Source organism: Equus przewalskii, chromosome 23 (assembly GCF_037783145.1).
Source record: "Equus przewalskii isolate Varuska chromosome 23, EquPr2, whole genome shotgun sequence".
NCBI lineage: Eukaryota > Metazoa > Chordata > Mammalia > Perissodactyla > Equidae > Equus > Equus przewalskii.
The window spans coordinates 20,687,113-20,700,567 of NC_091853.1; the positions used below are offsets into that span (position 1 = coordinate 20,687,113).

Below are 13,455 nucleotides of genomic sequence, written 5' to 3' on the forward strand. Positions count from 1 at the left end.
CATGTTATTAGTAATAAGGAATATAAAGAATTCCAGTAAAATGTAAAAATGTACTAGAATTATTTACTTTTGATAATCTTGACTCTACTTAATTAAAAAAATAATACATAGAGGAGGAGTAAATCATTTAACAAAGGTACCTGAGACACTTTTCATAGCTAAACTCTATTCAAGATAGAGAACTGTTTTATTAGGAAATTCAGCATTCTTGGGAATGGTGAGTTCAATAAGTCTTGGGCCTCTCCGAAGTCTAGACTTAGAGCCCTGGTCTTTGTAGGAGCCTAAAAACCATAATTGTTTTGCAGAGAGCATACCTAATCATTTCGCTTTGGCAGCCTGGGGTTCGCGGCTTCGGATCCGGGGCGTGGACCTGGCACTGTTTGTTAAGCCACACTGTGGCGGTATTTCACATACAGAATAGAGGAAGACTGGCACAGATGTCAGCTCCGGGACAAGCTTCCTCACACACATTCACAAAAAATTAGTTTGGGGTGTTTTTGATTTGTTTGTTAATTTATCTGTAGAGGTGTTCGTATCCCCTACGTTAGTTATTAATAGGGAAAGATTTTCCTCTTGTCCCCTAATTTATCCGCTAACTTATCCCCTTTTTCTTTTGCAAATTTATGTTTTCATCTTTACTAAAAGCTGATTTATCCAAAGCTGTCAGCTACGGTAGAAATGTCCCACATTTTGCTATTTTCATAATGGCTAGAGTTTATAAAGATACAGAACCTTAATGTGCATTTCCTATCTTCAAAGAAAAGCTAACTTACGTTAAGGATATTTCCGTGGTTTGATTTTTTGTGAGTCGTTTGGAAATTGGTAACATGTGTGTGATTATGGGTGTACTTGATTAAATGGAGCACCTCATTCCCAGGCACTGTCGGATAATATGGAATTTGCTGTATTTTATAGTTGTCTTAACCGTAGCCATATATGTTTGTGTTTGCAGAGGACCAAAATAATCAACACTGATTAAGAATCCACTGAAGAGTAGACTGCTGGGGAGGTTTCTAGTCTTTGAATTTTGTATTTCTTTTTGTCTTTCTAAAGACTATGATGTGAAGTCTTATTAGTGTAATGTCAATTCTGTAAGGTAAGTATGGCACCAGCGTCCGTTTTCTAGATGTAGAGATTGTACGTGAAATAATTTCCCCTCTTAATTTGTAAGTCTTCATCTTTTTGTATATTCTTGAGTGAGTTGTGCAGCCCCGGAAGAGTGATTTTTCTTGGCTATGAGATTTGCTTCTTGGGTCTATGTTACTCTGCAATTTTTTTTCCTGTGTTTTTATGCAGAGATTGGCCAGGAAAATGAAGATGGTGCAGTTGTTAATTATAGACGTGTCAGTTGTAGAAACCCCAGACTTACCCAGAGTAGAGGCTGATTGCACACAAGTTGTTTTTTACAGTTTTCCAACTGATGTACGGTGGTTTATTTGCCAAAGCCTTTGGAATGTAATTGTATGAAGGGCTCTTTCAGAGTCTGCTTATGGTCATCTTTTGAAGTATTTTCCATGCTTCAGTGAAAGTTTTAATGCTTGGGTGTAATTCTTGTATATTTTATGTGGAGGCATACCAACTCTCTCTCTCTTAATTTACAACTGAAATACTGGGTATTAGGGCAACCTATTACAGCTTAATGCAAGATATTTTAAATTGTTGCTTCTGGCTGATTAGCTCTTCAAAATGCTTGAGATAAGATCATGGATTTAATCCCTGGTAATTGCCAAGACTGCGTCTGTAACCCTTACAAATAGCATTAAAGCAGTGCCATTGGTCACAAAAATGGAAAAACAAAACCCTCAAAACAATCTTTCCCTATTAGTAGCTAATGTAGGGGATGCTACCATCTCTGCAGATAAAAACAAACAAATCAGAAACACTCCGAACTAATTGTGTGTGTACGTGTGAGGAAGATTGGCCGTGAGCTAATATCCATTGCCAATCTTCCTCTTTTTGCTTGAGGAAGATTGTCCCTGAGCTTACGTCTGTGCCAATCTTCCTCTGTTTTGTATGTGAGATGCCGCCACAGTGTGGCTTAACAGTGCCAGGTCCATGCCTGGGATCCGAACCCACGAACCCCAGGCACTGACGCAAAGCGTGCGAATTTAACTGCTAGGCCACTGGGCTGGCTCCCCAAGCTATTTTTAAAGGCCTTTATTCACTAGAATCTTGTCATGATATCAGAAAAGGGTCTTACTTTGACCCTAATGTATTCACATACCAGTCTGCCACTGAGGAAAACAGCATGTGTTTGAGTGCATGCATACATTTGTGCCTCCTCTGTTAAAATGCAAAACTCCAAACTGAATAAACTAGGAAACCACTCGTAGGAAAATGACATGTTAGCAAGGCTCTCCTTACATTGTTTCTTAGTAGTGCGTTTTTAGTCGTTGATTCAGAGATGTGGTTCCTCTGCCTGGGTACTGGGTCTTCTGTCTTTTTTCCTCATCGTTGTAATGAACTCCTTGCAGAATTCACAGCACCAGAGTTTTTTTTTTAAATTCTTTTTTTTTTTTTGAGGAAGATTAACACTGAGCTAATATCTGCTGCCAATCCTCCCTTTTTTTTTTTTTTTTTTGCCGAGGAAGACTGGCCCTCAGCGAACATCCATGCGCATCTTCCTCTACTTTTTATATGTGGGATGCCTGCCACCACATAGCTTGACAAGCGGTGTGTAGGTCCACACCTGGGATCCAAACTGGCGAACCCTGGGCCACTGAAGTGGAATGTGCGAACTTAACTGCTGTGCCACCTGGCCAACCCCCAGAGCTCTTTCTAAAGAAAACTAGAGAAATACAATGGGATTTACAGCTCCCCCAGAGGTATCTTGAGGATTACCTGGACCTGGCTCCTGTTTGACGTTTCAGAGATAAAACAGGTGTGTCAGGCCTTTCCTCAGGCAACGTGCCGGGATCCTTTTGGTCGTGGAGGAGCCGGTTTCTATTTGGAATCATCCACTACATTGTCCTCAACCATCTGGCAGTGTTCAGCAGTGAAGCTCAGACTCCAGAATTCAGCTGGAGTTTCAGTTGGCGAGGCAGTTATGTACAGGCCTGGTGTGATCTCAGCAGGGCCTGACGGGATTCGTGGTCCCTTGGCCAATACACAGGAAGTTGATTGGTGCACACGTTACTTTAAGTGAGAGGATAGGTTCTGATTCTGTTTCCTGTGAGGCACTGTATAACATGGCAGAATAAACCTCTGCTGCATTGTAAACTTGAGTAGAGCAGGCTCCGAACTTTGAGACAGGGCCCTGCCCCTCTACCGCACACTCTAGAGTAGGAATGTAGCTAGAGGAAGAATGAGGGAGGTAGGGTGGGAAAGGAGAAGGTTCCTTCGGGCATACCTTCACAGAACACTGTGGGCGTGGGGATCTCCTAAAGGGACTTTGCTTCCTACTAGATTACTGAATTCAACGCTTCCCAAATTAGGTTCTTCTGGCCATGAGTAGGTAGAAACTGTGTCTTCCAGATTACCTACCTCCCTCAATTCTACCCTGTACTGGAAACCTGATTTCTTGAGTAGTTATGTAATCATTTAATTGGCTAAAATGCATGGCGAGTCACCCTGGAATACCCTGTGTCCTTTGGAGAAGGCTATATTGCAGCAACAAAAAAATCTTATGCCATGAGTTAGGTTTTTGCATAAGAAGTGGTTTACCTTGTTATTTAGAGCTCTGTACTAGTAATTGTGGCTGAAGATTGTTACCATGGTTTCTCCTCTACCTCATCCTCATCCTTTTCAGTGCACGCAAGTGTGTGTTCTTGTAGCTGTGTGCACACTTGTGTATGTGTATCTGTACTCCCTGAGAGAGAATATTCTCTCTCAGGGTGGTTTTTTGGGGGAAGATCAGGTCTGATTTAATGATTGGGTGGGTGAGAATGAGAAAAGGAAATTTAAAATCCTAGACTTGAGGGGCCGGCTCCGTGGCCGAGTGGTTAAGTTTGCGTGCTCCGCTGCGGTGGCCCAGGGTTCGGATCCTGGGCGTGGACATGGCCCTGCTCGTCAGGCCACGTTGAGGCAGCATCCCACATCCCACAACTAGGAGGACCTGCAACTAAGATATACAACTGTGTACAGTGGGGGTTTGGGGAGATAAAGCAGAAAAAAAAAATTGGCCTCAGTTGTTAGCCCAGGTGCCAATCTTTGAAGAAAAAAAAAACTGGAAGATTGGCAATAGTTGTTAGCCTAGGTGCCAATCTAAAAAATAATAATAAAAAAAAATACTAGACTTGAAAGCATAGGAGAAGTAAAAAACTAAATTTTTTTTTGCAGAATCTACTGTATAATATTGATGCACTTACCCTGGACCCTTTATAATTTGAATGTTACTAATTTGAGCGGACGTTATAATTTGAATGAAGGATGGACCTTAAAATTATACCCCCAAATGTCAAGACTACTTTTAGTAAAAAATAATAGATCATGGTTGGCCTATTAAGCAATTGCAAAGTTTGCCCTCCCTTTCTCCACCTGTGCTTATAACAGAGCTCTTTTCCAACTAAAATAATTATTACATAGCAGGTTACTGTTTACATATATTACCTCATTTATTATATGCAAACTCACTCCTAGCCATCCAAAATACGGTGGAATACCCTTATATGGCACTGTGCTCCATAAAGGAACTCAGTGTAATGCACAAGGGCCTTGGACCCTCTCCAGACTGTTTATTAAGTACCCAGATTACCTCATTTTAAGGTTAGCCTAGGCCTGCATCACGGATGCCCGAGGACAGCATCAGAGTGATGGTCCAGTGTCCCATGAACATCTCTGAGACTCTAAAGACAGTCTTGGGGGAGGCACTGCTTTGTGATTTGTTTTTCTTATATCTTTTAGGTTTTTATGTTATTCATAGGCCTTCTAGTTTCTACCTTTGCCTGCTTTTTCTTGTTTATTTCCAGATAACCTCTGTTTTCTAATTTTGCGGTTCACAGGCATGTCAGTAGTGCTGGTGAAAAAAGATACTTGAGGCTTGCCTGCTTTCATTTATAGACGATGAAGATGATGATGATGATGATAGTAGAAGCAGCAGCATCAACAGAAAGCACCATTTATGAAGTAGTTACTTAACATGTGCCACATACACGGTTGACAGGCCTTATCTCATTTACACCCCTGACAGCCTGCAGGTGATAGTTGTCATCATCATCCCCACTTTACAGATGACAAAACTCGGAGACTAAGTGGCTCAGTAACTTGTTGGAAGTTACTGAGACGGTGAGTGCAAAAGCTGGGAGATGACCTGACTTCAAAGCCTGTTTTCTTTTCCTTCAGCCACATTTCATTTCCTCTACATCATCAGTCACATTGGAACAGCCAGTGGACTCTGTGAAGCTGGGAAATGACCAATAGGGTCAGAATTCACTCAAGCCAGTTTGTCTGAGTTAATTGAAATATAACCTTGGCTCTGTTTGTTGGCATTTTGTTGCTCGAGAAATGCATAGATTTCTGGTGTGAACTTGCCCTTTGGAACATCCTGGAGGAAAGCTGATCCAATCATTGCTCTCATCTGAGGGTACACCCATTTAAAAATACCCCTTAGAGTGTTTGGGGCCTGTAGCTTTGTGTAGGCAGGGACATTTCTGGTTTTCTAGTAAAGTCAGAGTCAAGACTTTAGTGCAGATTTTGTTGGGGGTTGATCTATGGGATTGTGGAGGGAGCAGCCAGCTAGAGTGGGAACATCAGCACGAAAATGCCTCTGGAAATTAAACATTGTAATGAAAACATTCTTTTGAAGGCAGACTTCCAGGTGTGCTGTAAACCATTCTAGGCTATAATTGAAATATGAAAGAATGCTTCAAAAGCGGTGATCTGTTTTTTGGTGATTGTTCTGCTAATCCTGAAATCTTAGCATGAGTTAATATAAGGATGGGGTTGGATGCATGAAAGTACCTGTTTTAATCATTTAGCATGTTGTTCAAAACTAAACCGGCTGAAGCTTCAAGTCTAGGAGGGAAAATCTCACTTTCATCTATCAAGTCCCACTGTAATCTGCCAAGAACAGCCACCAGGGGCTCCTGCGGCAGCTGCGGAGAGGACACCCTTCCACTCGCAAAGCTTGATACAGGGGAGAGATTTGCTGCACTTCATGTATAATGAAGTGGTTGGAGCTGATGTTTTTATAAGTACTTCATTAAAGCTCAAAAAGAGTGAATCGATTTTCTGTTAAAATCTGGTACTCTGCGAAAGTATTCCACAATGTGGAAGCTTTCACTTGGCAGAAGGTTTTGTCTTAGGAGCCGAGTAATAATTTGCTCCGCAGCAGGTGTAGGAAGTGCGTTTGCCTTTGCCAGCATGCACCGCGTGAGATCACGGGGCGTTCGGAAGGCACAGGAAAGTCGGCCTTGAGATCTTAGAAAAAGTCAACGCTGTCCCCGACTCTGCACCATCCCCCTTACCTGACATAGCTGCATCCGTACCCACGTGTACAATGGCACCAGTGGGTATGAATGCTGCACCTAGATACTCAGTGTTGATTACAGTGTTGTGTGCATGTGGTTTCCTTCAATTTGTCCCAAAGTTAGAAAGTAAAAGCTGGATCCTTGTGTGTGGGCTGGGGAACCAAAGGTCACATAGGGCACTGGAGTCTGGTTTCCTGTGTGGTCTTGAGATGCCCCTCATAAGCATGAACTGATTCGATTTTTCCCTTTGATCTAGACGCACTACTTTGGCCTTTGGTTTCTCAGCAAGAGCCAGCAAGCACGATGGGTGGAGCTGGAGAAACCTCTGAAGAAGCATCTGGACAAGTTCGCTAATGAGCCGCTGCTCTTCTTCGGGGTCATGTTCTATGTGCCAAATGTGTCATGGCTTCAGCAAGAGGCCACAAGGTAGGTGCATTTTTTCCCATGTTCCAAATGTGGGTGTGGATTAACTGTGAGGCTTCAGATGAAGTCGATGAGCTGGTTGATTGACGGGTGTGTATGTGTGTGTGGATGGAGTGGGGAGAGGGTGGGGTAGTGGGGATTTGTGCTCACCAGTTGCTTTGCAGCTTAAGAATTTTTGTTTGAATCCGGGTACCTAACCCCAGTGATCCCTTATAATACTAGTAAGGTAACAGTGATCTTGAGTCAGGCAGAATTTTGTGTCTAGCACCATGGAAGTATTAGTTAGAAACTGAGTAAAATAGGTATGCTAGAATTTAATAAAAAATGAACCACCTAATACTGTTTGGTCCAGCCCTTCCCTCAAAATGTGCCCAAACAAAATGTAACGTCAGACTTTGGATTTGAGGATTGCAGAGGTAACTGAAAATGGGAGTAGGGTTGAGGACGATGTTGAGAGGGCATGAGTTTTGATTGTCCTAGGTTGAGTAAGAAGAGACAGGGAGCCAACTGGAGAGAGAAGACCTGGGGATTGGTCTCATCCTCCTGAGTGGCTGCTTTACCTGAGGGAAACACCTGCCATCTCTGAAATGGTGTTTCCCCCTCTCGGCCAAGTGAGGGAGTGGCATAAAGTTCCTAAAGCTCTGGTGGTCTGTGATTCTGTGAAGAAAACAAGTACATTTTTGTTGGTGTTAGTAAAGCTCACTTACGGGTAAGAGTTTTCCATTAAAATATGTAGGGGAGTGTCTCCTCATCAAGTGGTTATTTCCAGTAATAAAGGGAATTGTGTAAACCCTCTACGTTTTGCCTTTTACTTGGATCACGGCCTTCAGAGCGCTTGGGAATCATTGCCAATGACACTCTGAGAAGAAGGAACAGTATTCTACTTGATTATTGCATGTGTAGTTTCTTAGATTTTAACTTTCTGAAATAAGAATGCATTTGAAATTTTTAAATAGATTTTAAGGTGAGCGTTTCCATCTTTTTTCTTTTTTTAAAAATCAAAACCTGTTGTTAAATGGGTGGCGTTTGTATAAACAGAGGCCATGAGATAGCCCACAGTTTGACCCAGGACACCTTTGTTCATTCTTCCAGGTGTCTTTCATTTGAAGCACTTGGTTACATACCATTGCACACTGTTTTCAAGTTATTTCACTTATCTAAGTTATTTCTGTACAAGAAATTATTAACTCCTCAAAATGGCACAGTTTCCACTGGCTTTTGAATCCTTCTTGAGTACTTTACACAGTGTTAGGAATATAGCATTAGGTTAATATGTACTTGCTGATTCGTGGCTCTTGGACCGTTAAATGCAAGGCAATGAGTGACAAGGATGAAACATGGACTGTAAATTAATGCATATTGAAAAAGGTTCAGTCTATAAGAAAAAATGGAGTATTGTTACTCTAGACAGACGTGTTCGGTAGGGTCTGTTGTTCAGGAAGAGCAGTTCAAATGGTGAGGGACTCAAACTGTGCTTTTTGGAGTTAAAGAAAAAAAGTTGCTTAAACTTAGAAAAATGAAGTTTTGCAAGAGTGCAGTAGCTGCCTTTGGATATTTGAAGACTCTTGTGGGGAGGGAATTCTCTGTCAGCTCTGGAGCACAAAATTAGGGCCAATAATAAGTGAAGTTCAAAGGGTTGAAAGACTTTGGTTATTTGGCTCAACAGAGGAACATAGTTTCTAATAATTAAGCCCATAAAAATGTGGAACAAGCAGTCTCATAAAAAGGCAAGAGCCTGGTCTCTGGAGTTCTGTAGCACAGAGTGGATGACTGGTGTGGTGTCTTGTAGAGGAGACCGCCATATTGAATAGGATGTTGGAATAGATCAGTGGTCCTCACAGAGACCAGGGCTTGCTATATCGTAATTACCTGGAGCATTTATTATAAACATGGATTCTAGGGCTGTACCAGAAGTCTGAATTGGAATGTCTAGGGCTGAGGATCAGGAGGATGTATTGTTTAAAATAAACAGTATTCCTCATGTGGTTCTGATGTTCATCTGGACTTGAGAATCAATAAATTCGTTAACCTCTAAAGCTGTTTACAGTTTTAGATTTGCCATGTAAGTAAACTTAATGCTACATTATTTGCTGTCAATATTTGCATTCATAGGCTGAAGCAAAAAGTGTGTAACTCTCAAAAATTGAGGTTTTGAGTGAGAAGTTTTGGTGGTGGTGGTTATTGAGGCTGGAGACTAGGAAGAACTTCTTTTCGTTTTCTTTAGAATTTCTTTTTGCTCGATTAGCTTGCTTCATTTAAGATGAAGTTTGGTAAGGAGGGAAAGAAGTGTTTTCCAACACAGGATTTTGAAGCAAACTCTGTCACCGTCAATCGATCAGAAATACTAACAAAGAAAATAATTGAAAACTTTGAAAGACATTTTTAGACTTAAACATTGGAACTAAACTATGTAGATTTCAGGTATAACCTTCTCTTTATGGCAAAAGATGTTTAAAGTTAGGAGCTGGGTTTGCGTGAGGAGTTAGTTGTGTGTGGGTTGAAAAAAATTTTTTTTCAGCATTGCAGGAATTTTTGTAGCCCCAAGGGGCCCTAAAACTGGTATGTGCCAAGGGGTATGAGAGCAAATGAGAGACTTCAGCTGGGGAGGTGGAGAAATAGGAGAGAAAAGTGCTGTAAGTAAAGAAAGCAAAATTGATAGAGGGAGAAAGATTAGGAAGAGAGAATAACGTGCTTGAGAAAGTTGAGGGCCATAACCCACAACCCAGGTATGAGTCATGAGACCCACAGTGGGTTGTAGGCGTATGGACTAGAGTGTATAAAGGAGACTTGGTTTGCACAGAATAACATTTGTAAATGCTCAAGGCCTCTGGGTTTGGTGTTAGAGATGAATACATGAGCCGAACTCAAGGTGGAGAATGCCCCTGATGGTCATTAGGAGCCTTTGGGAATCTGAGCCTTCTTGGGAGGTTTTAGAAGCATCTGGGGTCTGAACTGAATATTGAAACTCTCTCCCAGGCAGAGCAGCCAAGGAGAAGCAGTGGTGGTGGGGCAGGATTCCAGAGGAATGTTTCACAGAAGGCCCCAACAACAGTCATTAGGAGCGGGGTGGTGACTAACCCTCCAGTCATCCACTGTTATCGGAGTTACCACGGCTCTCAGGTGGAGATGGGCCTTGGCATCTCGGAGAGCACCTGGGATCTACAGCATCTGACACAGAACAGTTAGTCTTTGTGATGTTCCCCGGAGTAAGATATTTGCATAGATTAGAAATAGAAATCTGTCTTTCATTGTGGGCAACCCGTTGGAGGAGGCAGCCATTCAACCATCTGTGCTGAAAAAATAAGCCTTTGTCTGGAGCCAACCAAACTAGTTTTCACCCAGCACATGTTTGCAGTGGTTTGGCTACTTCTATCTGAGAGTAAAACAGGTTCTATAGCATTAGTTGGGACTAGCCGTTTCTTCTCTCTGAATAAGGACAGAGAGTTTGGAATTAATACTCTATATTTTTTTTTTTGGCATGTGAGTGAATCTGTACATATCAAGACACATAGGGGTGAAAGGAAGATATATTTAAAAGGTGTGTATTTCGTTTCTTGTACCCAGACAGTCCCACCCTTGAAAACTTGCAGGTTAATAGAGTGTTCAGAGCAGCACAACAAAAATTTGAGAGTGATGTGATTGCAAACTGTTTAACAAGGTGATTGACTGCATTAAAATCATCAAGTCCAGATTTTTTAAATTAGAAAATTGAGAAGCTCTGCTTTTTTGAAATTAATTTTAACGTACTCTGTCTTACCTCCTCTCCCGGATATGACTTTTGAAGAACAAATCTCTTCGTAAGTGAGAGAAATGTGCCAAGTTGCTATGATGGAGCTGAAGAAGAAATGGACAATTCAGGCCCTACATTTAGGTGATAATTGAAGGAGGAAACAAAAGATATGAAAAGAGAATACACACAGGAGCACACATGAAAAGAACAAAAAATAAAACTCTTGAGATCCTTTATAGAAGTGTGAAAAAACTGGTGAAAAGGACACCCTCGTAGACAGATGGAGGATGAGTCATGAAACCATAGGAATTAAAGAGATTAAGAAGAGAGTCTGTTAACCCAGATCCAAATTGTAAGATATATTACCTTGGGGATTTAAAAATGTTAGTTTTCCCCCTTTGGTTAAAATGACTCAAGGGATGGGACCACCATAATTTTTTCCATTTTGCTTTGCGTCTCCTATTCCTTTTCGCCAGCTTTCGTGTTCAGCAAAGGGACTCTCTGCTAGCAGTTATCTTCTCCCGTTGTGTTCTCCTGACTCAAAGGAAAGATTTTTGTAATGTGTTTTAATGATTTGCATAGCAACAGGCTCATTATAAACACATGGTTTTCAGATTTTTCTGGACACAGAAAGAAAAAAGATGGTTTGTGAGAGGTGGAGAAATTCTTAGTCAAACAGAAGGGTACTTAATAATAGCAAGAGGAAGCCAGAAAACTGCTGGCCAGCATCACTGCTTTTAGTTTGGGTCTGGGGTTTTTCCAAGTCTTTCTCCAGTGAGGAAGTCCCTCTTTAGTTTTTTCAATACTAAGGAGAAAAGTTTTCCAAGCAAAAATAATTTCTGAAGAGTGGATTGAGGCTTCAAACTTTAAGTTGCTGGCTGCACGTATGGTTTCTAAAATTTTTAATTCTGGGACATTTTTCTTCTTACCAAAACATATTTGTCTTTGCATTACTCACTGTTGAATGGTATGTTTGCATAGTGCAAAGGAGCTTCTGATTGCCCTAATGAGGTCAGATAACCTTTCCTTCTGTTCCAGGACATGTGTGTAGCCTGCTGTTCAGATGGGGCTGTTCACCCTCCTAGAGGGGAGCCACTGTGTAGTCTGGAAGCAAAGCGGTGGAACCACTGCCATAGCCAGCAGTCACTCTACTCGCCAAGGACAGTCTTAGCACACTGTGGTACATCTGGTGGAAAGTCCAGGTCTGTGGGACCTGTTCCAAGCTCCCTCCCTCTAGTAGGGGCTGCGTGTGTGTTTTCTGCTCTTCTCAGCCTCTGTGGGTCTCTCTGTACGTCTCTCAACTTCTCTGAAGTCTTGGACTACGCAGCCATGTTCTAGTCTGCTAGGTAAAACTGCCTAGCAGTTATTACCAGAAGGATTTAAAAGATGCTTAATCTGTGTATGAGCTTGTGTGGGGCATTGTTCCATTGTTACATGTAGTTCCTGTCTGGGAACAACTTACTGGACAAAGTGTCATTCCACTAACTGGGAATAAATACCCACACTGAAAACTGCACTGTTTATGTACCAAAAAGTGGGTAAGTGCATTTTTTGGTGTGATGATGAGTGACAAGGCAGTTAGGTTATTACATTTTTAGACTGTTCTTCCAGTTACGTATATGGACCTGTTGCATCTTGATGGCAAAGCCAGGTTAGGTGAAGTCTTCCATAAAGGCCAAAATGGTGTTCTGACTTTTTTTTTTTAAACTAGATTTCAGGAAGTAGTTCCAATGACCTTACGAAAGCTTTCTTCACCTTTCCCTTCTTGTGAATACTGTTGCTTTCCCCTCTTCGACTCTCACAATGTGCCTTGAGTGCTATTGTAAACAAGTCAATGTTCAACCAGTGTTTAAAGTGTCTCTTTTAAAAGCTCTAATTATGGTAATGTTTCCATTTCCTTTTACAACACCATTTATTTTGTTCCTCCGGTTCTTTGAGTTCTTTTATTATTTTGAAATGTCATTTTAATGGCTATTTAAAGTTTACCCGTGGGCTGGGAGATAGGGACTCCCTTCAAGTCAGACTTAAGATTCAGCATGAATTCCCTGTGGATAATATAATTCGCTGAGAAGGGCAAATCCTCCTCCTGGCCAGCTCCAGCTGGTGAATGGGAACTTGTTCTCTCTCTGTTGATGACCGTAAACCGAATTGTTTTTACCAGATATTTTAGATATTTTAGAATACTCTAGGTCCTGGGATTTAAGCGCCAACATTGTGCTGTGTGGTTAATGTATTGTGTGATGAGATGAGAGAGGAAAATGGCTGTCTGGAACAAACAGGGCAACCTCAAGGGAAGAAGAGTTGCTTTCCTAAAAGGAGATCAGTTGATGAAAATGTTCATTGCCATTTGCATTGTTTTTCATTTCAACTTTTATTAAGCATCTGTCCCATGTTAGACGTTTTGCTAGTCAGTGGGAGTATAAGAATGAACAGATCTCAACACTCTTGCCTCTCCCGCAAAGAGCTATATCTCCAAGCAGGCTTTATTTCATTTCCATGTATTTGGTTTATTGGAGATTTGAGTTTGTTCTTAAAGCTTGCATTACTAACCCTGCTTACTTCCGGGAGAAGGCTTTCTCACTGTTTTGGTGAAACCCAGAAAACCTGGCAAGTGTCTTCCAGGACCAAGGCCAGCTTCATGGGCCTGCGACCCGTGCAGTTAGTTGCACAGGGCCGCATGCTCATGCCCTGCGCTTGGTTTAACGCTCTGCTGTTGCCCCCTTGAAATTCTTAAGAAGGTTTGGACAACAGACCCTGCATTTTCGTTTTCACTAGCCTTTGCAAATTATGTAGCCAGCCTGCCCGGGACAGCCTCCTACTTCCATCTCTGTTCATTCACCCCTGCTTGTTTTGTTTTTACTTTTATGAGTTGCTCTTAGCTATGGGTGGATCTGA

At 41.7% G+C, this 13,455-nt stretch overlaps 1 protein-coding gene across 3 annotated transcripts in view; it reads left to right on the plus strand.

Annotated features, from left to right (window-relative positions):
* PTPN14 (protein tyrosine phosphatase non-receptor type 14) overlaps positions 1-13,455 on the plus strand; it is a 173,985-nt gene that overhangs the window by 71,548 nt on the left and 88,982 nt on the right. For all 3 annotated transcript variants that reach the window (XM_070591273.1, XM_070591274.1, XM_008515145.2), the window contains one exon: positions 6,664-6,833. In XM_070591273.1, the coding sequence (XP_070447374.1) occupies positions 6,664-6,833 (170 nt within the window). The remainder of the gene's footprint in view (positions 1-6,663; positions 6,834-13,455) is intronic.